General features: G+C 45.8%; 2 protein-coding genes across 2 annotated transcripts in view; both read left to right on the forward strand.

Annotated features, from left to right (window-relative positions):
- Positions 1-18,680, forward strand: part of LOC308302755 (cytohesin-3-like) — a gene marked incomplete at its 5' end in the record, with an annotated part of 171,421 nt that overhangs the window by 22,386 nt on the left and 130,355 nt on the right. The gene's annotated exons all lie outside the window — the stretch shown is intronic.
- Positions 3,209-18,680, forward strand: part of fscn2b (fascin actin-bundling protein 2b, retinal) — a gene marked incomplete at both ends in the record, with an annotated part of 27,058 nt that continues 11,586 nt past the window's right edge. Inside the window, 2 exons of the mRNA XM_080747071.1 lie at positions 3,209-3,301; positions 10,603-11,329. Of these exons, the coding sequence (XP_080603197.1) occupies positions 3,209-3,301; positions 10,603-11,329 (820 nt within the window). The remainder of the gene's footprint in view (positions 3,302-10,602; positions 11,330-18,680) is intronic.

Genomic DNA, 18,680 nt, shown 5'->3' on the forward strand with positions numbered 1-18,680 from the left:
AGAGAGAGTGTTGTTGATCACATTTTGGGTAAGTTCAAGTCTGGGTCACAGGAGAAGTAAATCTATGAGTGGGTGGATTCTACTATGACCCTCAGACCTTCCTCTGACCTGTGTGTGTGTGTGTGTGTGTGTGTGTGTGTGTGTGTGTGTGTGTGTGTGTGTGTGTGTGTGTGTGTGTGTGTGTGTGTGTGTGTGTGTGTGTGTGTGTGTGTGTGTGTGTGTGTGTGTTGCATTGCGTTGTGTATATTGTTAGGGGTGAATAGGTCTATGTGTATGTTTATGGTTTCTTGACGAGCAGATGGCCACTGTGTGTGTGTGTGTGTGTGTGTGTGTGTGTGTGTGTGTGTGTGTGTGTGTGTGTGTAACAGGGAGAGGGGGTAGTGGTAGTAGATTAGCCAGGTTGGGATAAATGGCTGGAGGATTAGATGGGACTCGCAATGGGCACACATGTTTACTCTGCAAACACAACTTATATCAGGCTGATTGGCTGTTGATAACACACACACACACGCACACACACAGAGGAGGCCTCTGACCCAATACCCATGCACCGACCGCATAGTAAGAGAGTAAAATGGACCCAAATGGACCCGTAAACTCTCGGCATTAAATGAACAGAGAATTTGACCGTGCGCCTTCCCACATTCAGTCACGTAGACCAGCGGTTCTCAAAGTGGATTCCAGGGACTCTGTGGGTTCCTTCAGGGGGTTCTAAATTGACCCATACAAGTCTGTAACAAGTCAGTGTACAAATGGACACTGACTTGTCCATTTGTACACTGTCAGAGTTAAGGGGAGACCTTGAAATTTGAAAGATTGAGAAACACTAATGTAGACCGTCACCGTCAGCCTCACCAAGGCTTTGACACCAAAGCAGCTTGCCGCCTCCATCCTCCACACCTCCACGCCTCCCCGACAACACACTCACACTCGTCCCGCTAGCGCCGACCCACACAGGGCCTGAAATCAGAGAAGGTTCTGTAACCCAAACCCCTCAAGCCTCCGCAGGTAAGGGGAGCCGCATTCGAGCTATACTGCCCCAAAGACACAGGGAGCACTCTGGTTACCATGAGACTCCGCGTGTGTTAGTGCGTGTGTGTGCGTGCGTGTGTGCGTTTGTGTGTGTGTGCGTGCGCGCACGTGCATTGTTTCCAGTTACCTGTCTTTGTGCATGCCTCATGGTGAGAGCAAGGCGAGAGGAGCAGGTCTTAGGATAAAGCGGAGGGCGAGAGAAAGGCAGGATTACACACATGGTAGGTTACGGAGCGAGGGGCAGAGAGAGAGTGAGAAAGAAAGAGAGGAACAGAGCCAGAGAGCCAGAGAGAGAGAGAGAGAGGATGAAAAGAATGAGTGACCGAGGGAGAGACTTAAGACCACGAGAGCGAGCGCTCTTTGTTGTTGAAGTTTAGTGGCGATGGAGGAGGGCTTATGCTTGGGTGCAGAGTGAGTGGGATTGCGTTTCTTTCCGCCTGTCTTTGACCTCGCGGGACCCTGGAAGGATGTTCTCCTCCTCGCGCCGGGCCTGCTGATCAAAAGTCCAACCGCCCCGGGAACCTGGACCACAAGTCAGCGAAGGAATTCAAAGGAGCGTGAACGCGTGTGTATCGAGAGAGAGACGGTCGGACCAAGCTCTGTGGGATAAAAGACAGACAGAGAGAGAGAGACGGGAAGCAGGAATAGGAGGAGAGCCGAAAGCTAAAAGCAGAGAGAGAGGAGAGAGACTTTGGAAATATTTCAGGGAGAGTAACGGGACAGGTGAGACGAAGAGGGAGTTGGGGAGAGAGAGAGAGCTGTCGAGTGGGAGGCGGAGAAAGAGAGGCAGCGAGAGAGAGGTCGCAGCAGTGGGAACAGAAGAAGAGAAAGAAAAGAAAAGAGAGGAGAAGAGAAGAGGTTGTTGAAGTGGGGATAAGGAGACTGAAAGAGACGGAGAGGGACTGACAGAGGGCTGCAGAAGTGGGGATAAGCAGAAATACAGAGGGAGAGAGAGAGAGAGAGAGAGAGAGAGACGGGGTGCGCGAGAGAGAAGGTGGGGGGTGACGTCAGATTCCGGATTGAACCATCAAGTCCTTCGCCGGTTCTAATCCTGATTAGGGAACATAAACAAGGAAGGAGACCCTGAAACGACAGAACGTGAGAGATAGGGCCACGAGAGCCTCGTCCCAGGGGAGAGAAAGAGAGAAAGAGAGAGAGAGAATAAGTGAAAGACTAGAATTACAAAGAAGGAACCTTTGTAAAAGAGACCTTTTTTTTTTAATCTGGGGAGCCCGGGACGGCAAAGCCACAGATACTCCACAGAGGAAGCCACAAACCACAGTAAGTAAATTAGGAAGGCTGCGGGTGGAGAGATATAAAACCAGGACAAGGGCGGAGAGAGGGGTGGGTGGTGGGCAAGGAACGGTGGTCTCTGGAGCACTTTATATACTGTACCTTAATGAATTGATTTCCTGTCTTTCGGCCATTCTCGTTTCATCATTCCCAATTTCCCCATGACCTCACCGCCCGGCTCCGCACCCGCCCCCCCCACCCCCATTGAAATACATGCCTCCTCCTTCCTTTTCAGTCTTTACCCCCTCTCTCTCTCTCTATTAATACAGTGGTTCTCAACCTGTGGGTCGGGACCCCCAGGGGGAGTCCGCAAATTATTTTTTTGGGGGGGGGTCCCCAAATTAACATTACATTTATGTGCAACGTTGTTTTTCCTCACTCAACAGTAAACAAACCAACAGAAAGTTTAAGTGTATAGAGGGTACCTGCACGTTTCTCAAGTGACAATTTAAGACTTTTTAATACCTCTAAAATGACAAAATGAACATACAGGTAGGCAGAAATTGTGAAAATAGCCGATCTACATGCTCGCAACGCGAGGCGTTGTGAGCAAGTAGATCTGCTATTTTCATGTAGATTTATGTAGATTGAGATATTAGATTTATGTAGATCTATTTTCATGTAGATCTGCTATTTTCATGTAGATCTGCTATTTTCATGTAGATCTGCCATTTCCACAAAACCGTAATGTAATGCCTCAACTCTTAGTGTCAGGGTGGGGGTCCCCACTTCAAATATGATTATTTTGGGGTGCCGCGGCCTGAAAAGGTTGAGAACCACTGTACTAATACACTCCATTCCATGACATCTTTCCCCACTCCAACCAACCCCCCCTCCACCCACATCTCACTCTTTGGCTGTCCTGTCCCCATCTTAGGTTACAATGCCTGCCAACGGGAATCGCCCGTTGAAGCTCCAGTTTGGACTGATCAACCACGAGAGCCGCTACCTCACCGCAGAGGCCTTTGGCTTTAAGGTACACACACAAACAACCTGTGACATAATTCCATCTGGGTGGTGCGCTTTCATCCAACAGCTGTGACGTGTTGTGTTTTTAAGCGTGGGTGGTCGCCCGCAAAATCAAAACCCCAGCGCTGTTTGCCCGGCCCCAACGCCTTGAGCTATACTTCAAAGTGCAATCGCTGTTCATTTATCCATTTGTAAGTCAGAGAGTGTATGTTAACTGTAAGCGGAGTTAAATGAACACTTTTACTGTGTACACTGAGGTTAAATGACCAGTAAGACGTAAGGGTGAAAAGCGACCTCGCCCCTGGTCGCGCCATGTCTTGGCCATCTGGCCAGTGATGTATATTGGACGAGTTACCCATATATGGAGTGCCCCGGTACCCATATAGGGAGATCCATCACAGATATGGGCTGACATCAGGGATCTCCATATATGGGCATAAAAGGGATTTGGTTCCCCTGGCATCACAGGGATCTCCATATCTCCATATATGGGCATACAAGGGATTTGGTTCCCCTGCCATCACAGGGATCTCCTTATATGGGCATAAAAGGGATTTGGTTCCCCTGACATCACAGTGATGTCAGAGCGTGATGTCAGAGCGTGAGAGTGAATCAACAAAAAAAGACAAGCGTTACCCAGACAGACAGATACGGTCAAGATGTGACAGTTCTGATAGTAAACTGCGTCCTACGGTCACAATTAACACATGGGAGGCCAAGGTTTCTAACATTTCTAGCTGTTGCTGCTGCCGTCGTTCACTTACGCTTTAATTTTGAAGAGCCTCGGAAGCTTTGTGCGTGTGCACGTGAGTGTCCACTGACGATTGAGGAAGATAATCCATTTGTTTACAAACGCTCGCGTAACTAAAATCCAAACCGGGCCCGACCATCGCGGTAAAGTGTCGCAGTGAAAACAATCAGATCTCTGCTTCCCTGGCGTTCTTTGCACCTTATTCATAGATAAAGCCCTTTTTATGTTTCAGCATAGAATAGAAATCAATGCAGCCTAGACACGGCATTTTGTCTCTCTGCGAGCTACGTTATGACGTATGGACTAGGGTCTTTCACTGACAACACAGGATGCATGCAGCTCCATGTAACCAAGTCAACCCTTTGTCTCGTTCCTGAACGAGACAACTCCTTTTGGAAGAGCGACCTCTATCTCGTTACTGAACGAGTTTGGCGTACAAATTGTTAATAATTGACTATGTGAGAACCGATTCTCATACTAAATGTTTTCAAGGTACAGATGTGAAAAATGCCCCCTGGGACTCTGATAGTCCAACAGCACTTCCTATTTCAGTCATACGTATATCAGATTGTCACATTGAGTGACATCACAGCCTATTCACATAAGCCGATGACAGCATACTTGTCTGGTTTCTCTCTACTTTCTTCTAGTCATCTCGGTTCTCCATACATCTGGCCAGCTCATTTGTGCTTTCTGCACCAGCATCTTTCTTTAGTACATGCACGTAGGTACTGTAGGTGTGGGACGTCCTCTCAATCGATGCCCGTGTGTTGGTTCCCACAGCACAAGCTTATAGGCCGGGAGTTCTTAGTGTCGGTGGCAGTGGCTATATAGTCTCATCCTCCTGACTGCTATCTTCTATGATACATACGGTAGTGCCCCGTACAGATGTTTGTTGGTGATGTACTCGTCCTGGTTGATGTTCAGTACCACACATGACATTCTAGTGTCACACCCGTGCTGGGACTTCTGCAGGGCTTGCGTTAATGTCCAGCATTCACAGTTGTAGAGTAGAATGGACTCGGCCGTCGCAGATAAGAAACTGATCTTGATGTGTCGGGGGAGGTTGGATTTCCACACACTAGTCATGCCATTAAGAGCAGGTCCTTTTCCGTGGAGCCGACCCATGCGCCCAGTTATTTAAAGTCAATGACCTCCTTTAGCGCAGTACCCTCTGTTGTTAGGGGCGGCATTGGCTCAGGGGTAGAGAAACCGTTATTAGAACACAGAGGGTTCCTGAAGGGTTCCCAGTTCGAATCCGGACCCCCCCAGAGTTGGTGTCGAAGAGTCCTTGAGCAAGACTCTGAACCCCTAGTTGCTCCCGGTGAGCAGGTTGGTGCCTTGCATGGTTTCCTCTGCCATCGGTGTATGAATGGGTGAATGTAATGCACAATCTATGTAAAGCACCTTGGATAAAGGCGCTATACAAATTTACCATTTTATGTTCTTGGGGGATCTTATACTTTATGACCTCGGTTTTCTTTGCATTTAGCCTGAGGCCAACCATGGCACACTCTACTCCACTCAAGAGCTCCTGTGCCTGCTTTACGTGGTCAGATAGCAGGCAGATGTCATTAGCATAGACCAGGTCTGTGAGGGCTTCAGCAAGGTGTCTCTTAGACCTTCTGGGCACGATAGTGAAGTCGAGCTCCAGCTCCTTTCCTTTAACAGTTTGACTGCCACGGGAGGGATATACCGCCCGCCACTTCCTGCGCAATCTTGCCAATTAAAAAGTTCGGAGGGATATACCGCCCGACCCTTTTTTTTCATATTACTGTAGTACAGTCTTGGATCTCTGTGGTAACCAAGATACAGCCCTTTTGGACGATGGGACGGTCGTCATGCATGACATCAGTGGCGTCAGTTCAGAACAAGCTAAGGTATGGCAACATGACTGGTGTCTGGTGAAGACACCAGTCATGTTGCCATACCTTAGCAACAGGCACGATGAAAAGTACATTTTTATTATTTCCCCCTGTCAAGGTATGGCAGCTGCATACCCCTGCCATACCCAATTGACGCCCCTGCATGACATCACACGCTCATGTTACCAAATTCAAGCATGCTGGTTGGCCGGTTCCCCCCAGACACAAGGGTCTAGAGGCCCATTATACACACAACAAGAGTTCAGTGACTTTACCGTAACCGGACACACAGCAATCAGAGGGAGAGAGAGATATATTGAGAGAATGAGCTAGAATTAGTTATAAAATCATTAGATGTAGTATTATTTAGAGAGATAGAGATAGAGAGAGAGATCGGAAGGTAGAGGTTTTACCTAGGAGGAGTGGGGGAAGGGAAGGGCTAGTTTCTTTGTAGGTTGGAGGGGTCCATTTTGTAAAAAAAAAAAAGAAAACATAAAAAAACAGAAATCAGGGAAAGATGCCAGGGCGAGGAGGGGAAGCCAAGTGCAAACGTAAACACACATTGCCAGTTCGCCACCACGGGGCCAGCCTGAAATCACGGAGGTTTTCCAAACCGAAGCCAGTGATCGCCATCCCAGTTACCGGACCGTTGCTCCGCTGATCAGAGAGCAAGTCATGGCCGCACATGGAGACCAAGCAGGCAGCCGAACCATGCCCCGTGGCCGTGGACACTCAGCCCCCAGCCTCCGCCGATGGCGCGGCATGCATGCTGCCCGTGGCAGACCACCGATCGCGGCGGTTTCTCCCCGCGCCATGCCCCGTGGACAGTCTAACTCTGGACAACAAGCCCGCAGTCTCCGGCGGTGACATGCATGCTGCCCGAGGCAGACCACCGATCGGTGCGGTCTCTCCCCGCGCCCTGTAGGAAGCACTGCTGAGCTGTGATCAGCGAACCCGGTAAGCGTTACAAAGTTTATGTTCTCTACGATTCACTTTGTTCTTTACGTCTGTCTTTCAATGTTATATGAGATCAGTGCTGTGTTCTACCTGTAACGCACGTATACGGCGTCTGCTGTCGGAAAATAAAAGGCAGGGGCAGGTAGGATTAGCCCAGGGGGTCGCTGGAACCTCCATAGCACCAGGGACACGCGGGCACGGCGCCGCCAGGCGCCGGCCTCTATACCTCCGTGATGGAGGAACAATAAAATATGAATGGCGTCTGCCCTCGTGAACCTTTCAAAGTAGCGTATTTGATAGGGATTATGTACTATAGCGTCTGCCCTGGCCAAACGAATAGTAGCTGATCGTATGCCCTCAAAAAAAGTCTAGAACACACCACTGTATGAGATGCATAAAGTGTGTTCCTGTGGAAATGAGCCATGAATCTGTAGGTCTACTTCTTTCTAATGCAAGCTTGTAATACATTCTTCAATCAATCAATAAGCCTGACCTGCTATTGTTTTTTTTCCACGTAGGGTGCATTTGGTAATATACAATTCAATTCAAAGGAGCTTTATTGGCATGAGAAAACATACGTTTACATTGCCAAAGCAAGTATCACAAATACAATAAAAAAAACAGTTGAAAATATACAGTTGGAGGGGGTACAGCATTGTTCAAACAGAGCTATGTCGCATTGTGTCATTTTATATATATACAGGGTACAAATAGCAGCATTATTTTCCTCATAGTACATAAAGGTATCAGCTCTGTTTCATACTGTATGTGCAGTAGGTCTAGATGTCAATCCATGGTTTGTGGTGTATGAAGTTCCTCCAACTTCTTCCAGTAAGAATACATTTCTTTATAGTTTAGTTTTTTATTGTGTGTGTATACCTAGATAGATAGTTTAGTAATACAATCTGTGTGTGTGTGTGTGTGTGTGTGTGTGTGTGTGTGTGTGTGTGTGTGTGTGTGTGTGTGTGTGTGTGTGTGTGTGTGTGTCTACAAGCACACAACGCCTCGCGGTGCGAGGCGTTGTGTGCTTGTAGATCTGCTGTTTTCACTACTTTTGTGCGACAGCCTTTGCTAAAGAACATACAAATTATACAGAAGCACGATCATTTAGTATTTTTTATTTATTTCTATCATATACAGGGCCCGTGGAGTCTGACTGGATGGAGGAAGGATGGGAGCCCGATCTGCAACCAGACCAATGACAACGCAGAGGACAGTATGATGGCGGAGATAGCGAGAGCGGAGGAGTCAGGCATAGGTCATACACACTGTAGGTTCGCTGCCTGGACCAATGTCACTCTAGGGGAGCTGAAGAACTTTCTGGGACTTCTCTTCCTCACAGCTATCGTTCACAAGCCGGAGAGACATGCACTGGTCAAAAAACATTGCCATGCCGTACTTTCCCAGAACAATGGCAAGGAACAGGTACCAGGCCATTTTGAGGTACCTGAGGTGCACGCACGCACGCACGCACGCACGCACGCACGCACGCACGCACGCACGCACGCACGCACGCACGCACGCACGCACGCACGCACGCACGCACACACACACACACACACACACACACACACACACACACACACACACACACACACACACACACACACACACACACACACACACACACACACACACACACACACGGTGAACAGTACCATCTTTGACCTTGATTTGTGGTGCCTTTGACTCCTGAATGTTGGCTTGTTGAATGCCTTTTTGAGAATACAGTACTTTATTTTGACTTTTATATTATTTTATTTATTCTTTACTTGCTGCACATTTATTTTATTTTACTTTTATCCAGTTATATTTTATTTTTGTGAAGTCATATTTGTGATTTTTTTTTTTTTTGAAATATTTGTAAATATTGTTGAACATAAATATGTTCATGCTGGATGTGTGAGGTACTCACCAGGGTTAGGGTTCGATGTTGCCATAAAATAAAAGGTTGACATCGCTTTTCTGACTTTTTGTCTTCCTGACCTTTTAGACCAGGTAAAAACACAGTGAATTCACAGTGCATAGTTCTATCAAAATGTAAGGCAATTTCCACCTTCTGAGTCATTTCATACTTTTTCACTTTGCCCCCTTGAAACTAGACAATGGTACAATATTTTTTTCACTTTCTTTGCAGAAAATGAAAGTAGGCATGCTATTCTTTCTGTCAAGGGTACTTGTGTTCCGTTACCATTTACCAATTTGTTGCTATGGCTTCCTAAAGTTTTTTTTCTTTGAACTCAAATATCTCAGAATCTAGATTTCTGAGGTTATTGACTGGTTTGCGCAGTGTGCACTCTCGAGCACCTATCTCCAAAACCGCTCACCGAAATCACTCCAAAATTATTTTGGTAAAAAAAAAAACCCTCTTTTACCTAACCTCCCATTTTTGTTCCGATGTGAATATCGGATCATTTTCAATATATTCCCTGGAATCGGGGCAGAATGAATGGGACCTAATGGTGGCATTGGTCAGGGTGGGGGGCCGGGGGGGTCTGGCAATCAAAGTGTTAAGAGCTTGTCTCAGATCATAGTCCAATACTATTATAAAAAGGAAGGGGGCTAGGGTGTCTCCCTGCAGCACTCAGGTTTGGATGTTGTAAAGTTGAACTCCCTGTTTGATAACGCATGATTTGCATGTTTCTCTGTGGTATGTTCTTCTTGAGTTTCATTAACTTAACACAAGGCATTTGGAGGGAAACTATTGTCCGAGCTGTAGTACTTTGAGCGGGTTAAATGGGTGTTGCTGCTGGGGATCAAATCCCCAAGCCAAGGAGTGCCGGTGAAATCCTCTACCCCTAGAGCCATATAAGAGCACATTAACTATTCTGTGCTCACAACTACCAGTAGTATCTATCTACACAGTAGAATCCTCAGTGTTCATTTAACTATGTGCGTGTGTGAGCACTTGAATGGGACTCTGTTGGTTCCATTGAAAAAGAGTTATTAATCTGCTGTGCCACCAAAACCTTGTTGGGATAGACGCAGGGCAGCCTTTTCCTGATGATTATTCTACAGTACAGTATATTTACAAGGAGGTGGCTACTGTCTGTGTGGAAGAGGATACCCGTTTCACATGGTTTTTAATGGTAACTGGAGTTCCACCCACACACAGATCATGACAAGGTTCTAGGTGAGATATCAAAGCCAAACACAGAGAAGGATTATTGTGTACAGAAGGAGGTAACTTTATCCATCATACGAGATGCTTGTTGGAAGACCGGGAATAGCAGCACTAAACGACACACCGTGCATAAAGGCCAAGTAACCCGGTGGCCTTCGTGATCTGATTCGAGCACAATCGCATTCTTCAGAATATTCCTCAACGTGAGAGCTGCCTTTATAAAAACAAGCCATCCTCACGATATCATGGAGATTTAATTTATCATGAAATTATCCTCCGTCATGCACTGGGATCAATTCACCTTTTATTTGCTGAGCTGCATATCCAGTACCACTTAAACCCAATTGGTAAAAATGACATGTAAATAACTTACTTGATACAGTGTTTTTTTCTTCAACTCTACCAAATCTCTTTGCCAAAAAATAGCAGATCTAAATAGCCGATCTACAAGCTCGCTTGTAGATCTGCTATTTTCTGGCAAACGTTCTGCCCCAGGATAATGGATGCTGGGGATGTTTTATCGCGGTAACATCGTAAATCGCAATTCTTTTGGTCACAACAATCGTGACATGAAGATTTCACATCGTCCCATCCTTATTTCTCTCCCCCAGATCAATGCGTCGGCTCCCAGCCGGAAGAAGAAGCAGATCTGGACGCTGGAGCAGGACGAGCAGGACTGGCAGGTGGTGTACCTGCGCAGCCACCTGGGACGCTACCTGGCCTCCGACAAGGACGGCCGGGTGACGTGCGAGGCGGAGGGCCGCAACGCCGACTGCCGCTTCCTCATCGTGGCGCAGTCGGACGGGCGCTGGGCGCTGCAGTCCGAGCAGCACCTGCGCTTCTTCGGCGGCACGCGCGACTACCTGTCCTGCTTCGCGCAGGCCATCGGCGACGGCGAGCTGTGGGCCTCGCACCTGGCGCTCCACCCGCAGGCCAACCTGATGTCGGTGGCGCGCCGGCGCTACGCGCACCTCGCCGCCGAGGACGGCGAGATCGCGACGGACCGGAACATTCCGTGGGGCGTGGCGGCGATACTCACGCTGGAGTACCAGCAGGGCCGCTACTGCATCAAGGCCTGCGACGGCCGCTACCTCAGCAACGACGGCAAGCTGGTGGGGCAGAGCGGCCGCGCCACGGCGTACACGCTGGAGCTGAAGAGCGGCAAGCTGGCGTTCAAGGACTGCGAGGGGAAGTACCTGTCCCCCATGGGCCCCACGGGGACCCTGAGGTCCGGACGCTGCTCCAAGCCGGGCAAGGACGAGCTGTTCGACCTGGAGGAGAGCCACCCGCAGGTGTTGCTGATTGCCTGCAACGGCCGCTACGTCTCGCTACGACAAGGTGGGGATCGCGGCACACACAAAAATCACTCGCTGTGCAATGTTGTTTTTGACAGTGAATTTTGATTTAGTTTTAGTCATAGTCTTTTGAATACAATGTCATTTTGTTTTAGTCATAATTTAGTCACCTGAAAAGTTTTAGTTTTAGTCTAATTTTAGTCGACTAAATATCATAAGATTTTAGTTGACTAAATCTACAGTTGATTTAGTCAACTAAAATGTATTTTGGCAGGCCTTGATGGCATCGTAATGACTGATTTTACACTTGGTTGCGTGCTGAAAATAGCAGATCTACAAGCTCACAACGCGTTGCAGCGCGACCCGTTGTGAGCTTGTTGATCGGCTATTTTCAGCACGCAACACCTGAGAGCATAAAATGACTCTCTTCTCCACTAGTCCCTCCCTAACGTTTTAGTCTAGTTTTTATTTTGTTGACGAAATTGTCAATTTATTTAGTCTTAGTTTTAGTCACCACAGCTTAGTTTTTGTTTAGTTTTTATTTTGTTTTCGTCAGTGAAAAAAACGCAGTCAACAAACATTTTTCGTCATAGTTTTACTCGACAAAATCAACACTGTCGCTGTGTATGTGAACATGCGTTTGAACAAATATACGAATGCACACACGCACACAAACAAATTAGAGGTGATGCGTTAGGCCGGCACACAAACAAATTCCGCTCGCTGATTACGTCACCTTCTCTGCTCCACTCCTCTCAATATGAAAATGTTGCACTCTCTATGTCGGGTCAACCATTCATTATCTGTTTAATTGCTGCAGACAGCATGTCATCTCACAAACATAACATGCATACACACACACGGACACGTGGACCCGCGCACACACACATGGTACGCTTCAGGAAACCTAGTTAGATTCTACATACCAACCTGTCAAGGCACACACAAGCTGATTAGAGGAGGCCGTGCGCGGAATCACAGGAGCCAATTACGAGTACATGGTCAAAGGTTTCCCTTAGATGCTGGCCGGCGGTAATCACAAGAGGACACGGCTGACACACACACACACACACACACACACACACACACACACACACACACACACACACACACACACACACACACACACACACACACACACACACACAACTACAGGCATGTGCACACATAGACGTCAAAGGGGGCTTGAGCCCCTGCCCTTTAGACCATGAATGCAGTTTTTTACTATGGTGAAAAATGCAAATGCCCCTTTTCCATGCCATTCGTGAAGGCGGCATTCAAGAGAATTGCCTTGTCTAAACTCTCCTGAACTTGAATGCAGCATCTTATGTTGAAAGAATTGCCCTCTCTGTGTAGCAATCCATGCAGTTACGCCACATCTCCAGTATTCACTTGAAATATGCTTAGTTTAGCGTGGTATCAAGCACCAACAATAGCCAACCTCCAAGCTCACAACGTGTCGCAGCATGACGCGTTGTGAGCTATTTTCTTTTAGCTATTTTCGATGTCTTCACCAAAAGGCCCCTTTAGAAATGTAAGCCCCTGCCTCTCTAACATTCTCTGCACGTCCCTGGACCACTACTACTATTACAATTACTACTACACAGCCTATACGTATGCACACTGTACACCGATACACCCTGAGAAAGCTGAGCTTTGGCATGCGGAGGAAGCACTTGGGCGAGTGGACGGTGAATATGCGCGGCGGCCTATGGGGAATAGACCTCTCTCGAATGATTGACAGCCGATAGGGGTTGCATGGTAATTATGGGTAATGTAGTCCGTGGTGTTCATGTGCCTGTCTCCATTTATCTGTGGAAGGACATCACACTGGCTCTGGCTGTATCTTTCCAGGAAAACATGATTGATGTGGCTGATATGGGAGAACCGAGCGCGTCATCCCGCTTTGAACACGCTTTGCCCCCCACTGACTGCCAGTGTTCTGTTCATCTGTTCTATGCAGAGTGGAGGACTGGGTCGCTCTAAAGCAGGGGTGGGCAACTTTGATGATGGTGAGGGCCACTATATTTCCACCTTCACTTCAGAGGGCCACATTGCATATTGCTACGTCGTACTTTGTCATTCTAGTATCGCATACAATAGAAGCAAAAATAGCAGATCTACGAGCTCAAAACGCATCGCGCTGCGATGCGTTTTGAGCTTGTAGATCTGCTATTTTTTGCCTCTTTTGAATTAGAATCCTGAATAATTTTTTGTTATTTTTTAATTGGAATCCTGAAATGTACAATAGTATTTAATTTCAAATGCATTTAGTTATACTCATGTTAACTTTATGAACCTAAATACAAATTCAGTATGTTGGATATGAAAAAAGACAAACATCTTAGTACTACTATACTAGTCATTAAGCTACTAAGATAGACTGAAGTAATTAAAACGGTCATGTTTGCATGTTTGGAATTGTAACAGCTGAAATCGATAATATATCAGTATTCTGATATTAACCTGCGGGCCGCATGTGACCCCCGGGCCGCCAGTTGCCCATGTATGCTCTAAAGCAGTAGCTATCAACCCTTTCCGAGAGCGTAAAATGAAATTTACGTTCTCAAGAGTTAAAGATCTATAAGGGTCCATTTGGTTACCAACCCTCTGGTCACCAACTCTCCGTCATTTAGCTGGGGACCACCTGGAGCCCCCTTCAAGGACCACTGGTGGTCCCCGGACCACTGATTGAGAGCCACAGCTCTAAGGAACCGCGTCATTCTAAAAGCTGAGAAAACTGTGTTAAAAGGATATCCAATATGTATTTAAATAGACCTGATAGTCATTAGTTTCAGGCCAGCAATCGTTTTTCTGGTTAGATAGATAGATAGATAGATAGATAGATACCTTTATTATCCCAAGGGGGAAATTCAGTTGTCCAGTTGTAGCACAGCAGTATACAGTTATTTACAAAGTTACAGAGAAGAAAGAAAGATAGATAAGAGGGGAAAAAAAACAATAAAGAGAAGGTGCATCAATAGAGGGGGCGAATAATATATAAGTATTTATACATAAAGTGTCTTACAAAAAGAGACCGTAACAGTCAATGCTAGTTAGGGAGGGGTCGTTTTTTATTGAGGGGTGTTACTGGAGGAAAATAGGGGAGGGTCATGCTATTTCAATTTCAGTCCTAGGGAGGGTCTGCTGATTTCACTTTGAATTCAAGGGAGGGTCATGCAATTTTTCAAAAGCAAACAATGGCTCCAGAGGTACAGGCACTTATGCAACCATTGTCAACAGCCTTCTGCTTAATTTAATGACAAACCCTGGGTGCCATCCCTGGAAATGCCCCACAGTCACTGCAGTTAGTGTGAATGAACTGAAGTGGCTGTGTTTATGTATTTTCCTAAAACAATGGAGAGCTGTGTAAGGCAGAAACAATGGTTGTCAGAACTGTATCCCCCCTCCCTAAAGTAAAAAGTGAAAAGGTGCTAAAAAGAATTAACGACCGCTCGTTGAAAATGCGCATTTGACCCAGATTTGACGACAGGCAATCAACAGCACAAAATGAATGGCAGCAGTTACAAGCCTTCTTCTGTGTTGTGCACATGTGTCAACTGTTTAATCTGTAACCTAGATGTCAAATAACCTGTTCTCAACCTGTGAGAACTTCTCACCTTTTATGTGATGTCCACGTTGACTTTTACACTAGCAGCACTATAGGCTACTCACTGTGTGTTACTTTAGTTTGGAGGGTGTGTTAGTTTATATTTGGAAATGTGTTTTTGGGATGAAGTGCAGCTGGGATCTCAATGCATTATATTAGCCTATTCATTATTGTTCATTGTTGCTGCCGCCCGCACCCGTTTTTAAAAAAAATCCTAATTATTTACAGTAAAAAAAGAAAGAAAGAAAAAAAAATCTCTGTTCTGTTCTCACCACTGGTTAGGAATATAATAATATAGGTTTTATAGGCATAATTTTACTGTGGTAAATGCCATGTTGTAGGGGAGGGTCAATCTTTTTTATTTTAATGCTTGGGGAGGGTCACTGATTTTTTCCCCAATTGAGAGGGAGGGTCATGGCATTTTATAAAAGGGCTTATACATTTTCTCCAGTAACACCCCTCAATAAAAAACGACCCCTCCCTTAGTGCAACAAGTACTGTATCTCACTGTCATTGTTAAACAAAGCAAAATACTCAGAAACTACCAACACAACCTAATAGTGCAATGTCAAAAATCAGTGCGAAAAAAACAAAAAAACAGCTCAGAGAAGAAGAAACTAGGAAGCGTGTCACCGCAAGACGCACATGAGCACTCTCCCTGGAAGGTCCTTAGGGGTCAAAGTCAATACAGCAATAGTTCCGTCAGTCTAAGTTAGGAAGGAAGGTTAGACCTTTTTCTGGAAATTTCTCAAACTTAATACAAAGAAATGATGGAGAGACTTTCACAAAATAAGGAAGATATTAGGCTACTGGGCATCAGACAGAGCTACTTTAATATGCTGTTGGCTGGTGACGGTTTATGCAAAGAACCTACCGCGCACTTTGTGCTTCGTATTACTTTCGATTGATTGAATACTTCATTAACATTTTTGCAAAAAAATAGCACAGAGGTACAGTTATACAATAATGCTAAAAGGATAACACACAAAGTAGCCTCTCTATAAGTACGGCAGCCAGCAATCGGCTGAGTACTGCCAAACCTCAAACGCCCGCGTAGGTGAGAGGGCTCCACTGGTTGAAACAGTGAAAGTGGCTGTTGGGTTTTCCCACCAGGGCCAGTGGACAAAAAAAACATTTCCTGCGGTTGTTCATTGCACATTAATGCTTTGTTGCCGGGCCAAGCTTGTTGGAGTGGGTTATTTAATCAGCATGTGGGCACGTCAGTAACTCAGTACAATACCATACTGATGAATTACCCCCTTCCCCATGTGTGCTTCAAAGTCATCCTAATTTGGCCCGATACGATCAAAAAGCAGCACAATATGTGGTCAGTGTTTAAACAAACAGCATTGTGGGTTCACGTCTATTCTAAACCATAAAATCCATGGGCCATACGAGATGTCGGTATCCGAAAGGTGCCAGAGGTTACCATGCATTTTTGAAAAGCTCTATATCTGTAGATTATATTTTGGTATGATAACCCTTTCTGAGACACAGCTAAATCGGTGTTATCAGCCGATAGAGTTGGTGTCCCATTTACTTTACTATACAGGAAAAAAAGCTAAAAATTAATCTGCTTTAAGTAGCATTTGATGGGTCTAATAATAAAATATGGATCTATAAATCCATAGTTAAAATAAGACAAAGAGACCAAAGGACGTATATCTTAGATTGCTGTATTGAGGAGAGACAGACAAAGAGACAAACAGTTCTAAATCTCTTCCCACCCTAACGGCAGGACAGAGGATTCTCTCTCCCAAAATGGAAGTTACATTCAGTATATAAAGACATACAGTTTATGACAGTAAGAAGCGTGGAACTTATTCATTTGTTCCTAAATCATAACAAGGAAGTAGTAGGAACTCATTGATTCGTTCCTATATTATAACAAGGAAATAACAGGAAGAAAGTGCCACGTAGTGTTGGTAATATTCCACCACTCGTGACTTATATCATAGTATCACAGTATATCAAAACATGATTACAGTCGGGGCAACCAAAGTTACTATGACCCGTAATCTATTAGCCTGAGCTTTACAGTATCCACAAAATGTGGTCTCTTATACTGTGAGTTCAGTTCATAATAATATCTTATATGGTCATATGAGCTTCATACACCAATAACATAATTATGTATCATAATTTATCCTAACAGGGTCAAACTAGGGTTTTTTCATGATTCTGAATCCATTGCAAGCCTACTTAAAGCAGATTAATGTTTTCCTTTTTTTTTTCCTGTATAGTAAAGTTAATGGGACACCAACTCTAGCGGCTGATAACACCAATTTAGCTGTGTCTCAGAAAGGGTTATCATACCAAAATATAATCTACAGATATAGAGCTTTACAAAAATGCATGGTAACCTTTGTCACCTTTTCGGATACCGACATCTTGTATGGCCCATGGACTAATAGGTTTATTAAAGGCGCCTGTGGGCCCCCTGTGAGCTCAGTCAGCCCCTGGTCATCTTGAAGGCCAGAGAGGACTTATTTGGAATTGGAACTGGGATATGGGGACGGATAAGTGCGCAGCAATCGTGTTTGTCACCATACTTGGCCATGACGCCCATCCTTTTGGCTGCAGATTCTTGTCTGTGGTGTAGTGTTACCTTTTAGCCCTGGGTGCTGTAACTGTAGAGGCGCCCGGCACTCATTGTTCCTGGTTAGCAGTGGGAGCTGGAGGCAATAACCAAATGGCCGAGTCCAGGCAAACTGATTGGCCTCGGGGCTGGATGACAAGAGACCGACAGAATAGATAAAGCATGTGATACATATACAGTACAGTACGCACACGTCGCACACGTGTACCCAAATAAATGCATGTTCATATGATCATACACATGCAGACAGAGACAAGTAGAGGCAAGCATGTGCAGGATACATACCGCCATGCGCACATGAATACACAAACACACAAAAAGACTCATATGCTCACATGCATGTGAATTCATTATGTCTGTCTCTCTCTTTCAAACACACGCACACACACACACACACACACAAGCGCGCGCGCGCTCGTGCACACACACGCTCGTGCACACACACACGCGCGCGCGCAAGCACACACTTTGTCTTGTGTTGCACAAACACAAAAGCTTTCTCTTTCTCTGACACACTCACCCACATACAGTAGAGTAGACTGTCCTGTTGCAGAGAGTGGTGAGGTGAGTTGAGCATGTTGAATTATTGATAAAGCCAGGCCCTTGTGCATGGAAGCTAGGGTGGGGGGTGGGGGGGGTCTGCTTTCAGAAACCCAAGCTGCTTCTAACCTCAGGGCCAGGGCCTCCATGCGGCCAGGGCCCCTGATCTTTTTTGGATGTGCCCAATAGCTGGATAATTAACGGATACTTCAAAAAAACAAGGAGAGTGGGCAGTCCATTCCCTGCAGTATTTGTAGTCAGACAGACAGACAGACAGACAGACAGACAGAGGGAAAGCTGCACAATGCAGGCACAGCAGAAAGGGCCATGGTGGGATTCAATCCCAGGCCACACAGCACAGGTCTCAACTGCTATGACAGCTCGGAGCACAGCTAAACAGAACAATATCTGACATTCTATGTTGTTACTTTTAAATCTGGAAAGATAATAAGAGTTTATTTAGGATAAAAAGAGCCAAATGCTTTGGACAGACTAGGTCTAGGCTGCCTTCTTCATGGTATAGAGATCACACAGATGATGCAATTTACAGATCAGCTGGGAGTGGCCAAACAACAAACCAGTTAAGACCAGTTCTAATGGTGGGACAATTAGTAATCTCCAATGGGAAACAGGTGAACTCAAATT

This window comes from Nannobrachium achirus, assembly GCF_963921795.1.
Source record: "Nannobrachium achirus genome assembly, chromosome: 18".
NCBI classification, from domain to species: domain Eukaryota; kingdom Metazoa; phylum Chordata; class Actinopteri; order Myctophiformes; family Myctophidae; genus Nannobrachium; species Nannobrachium achirus.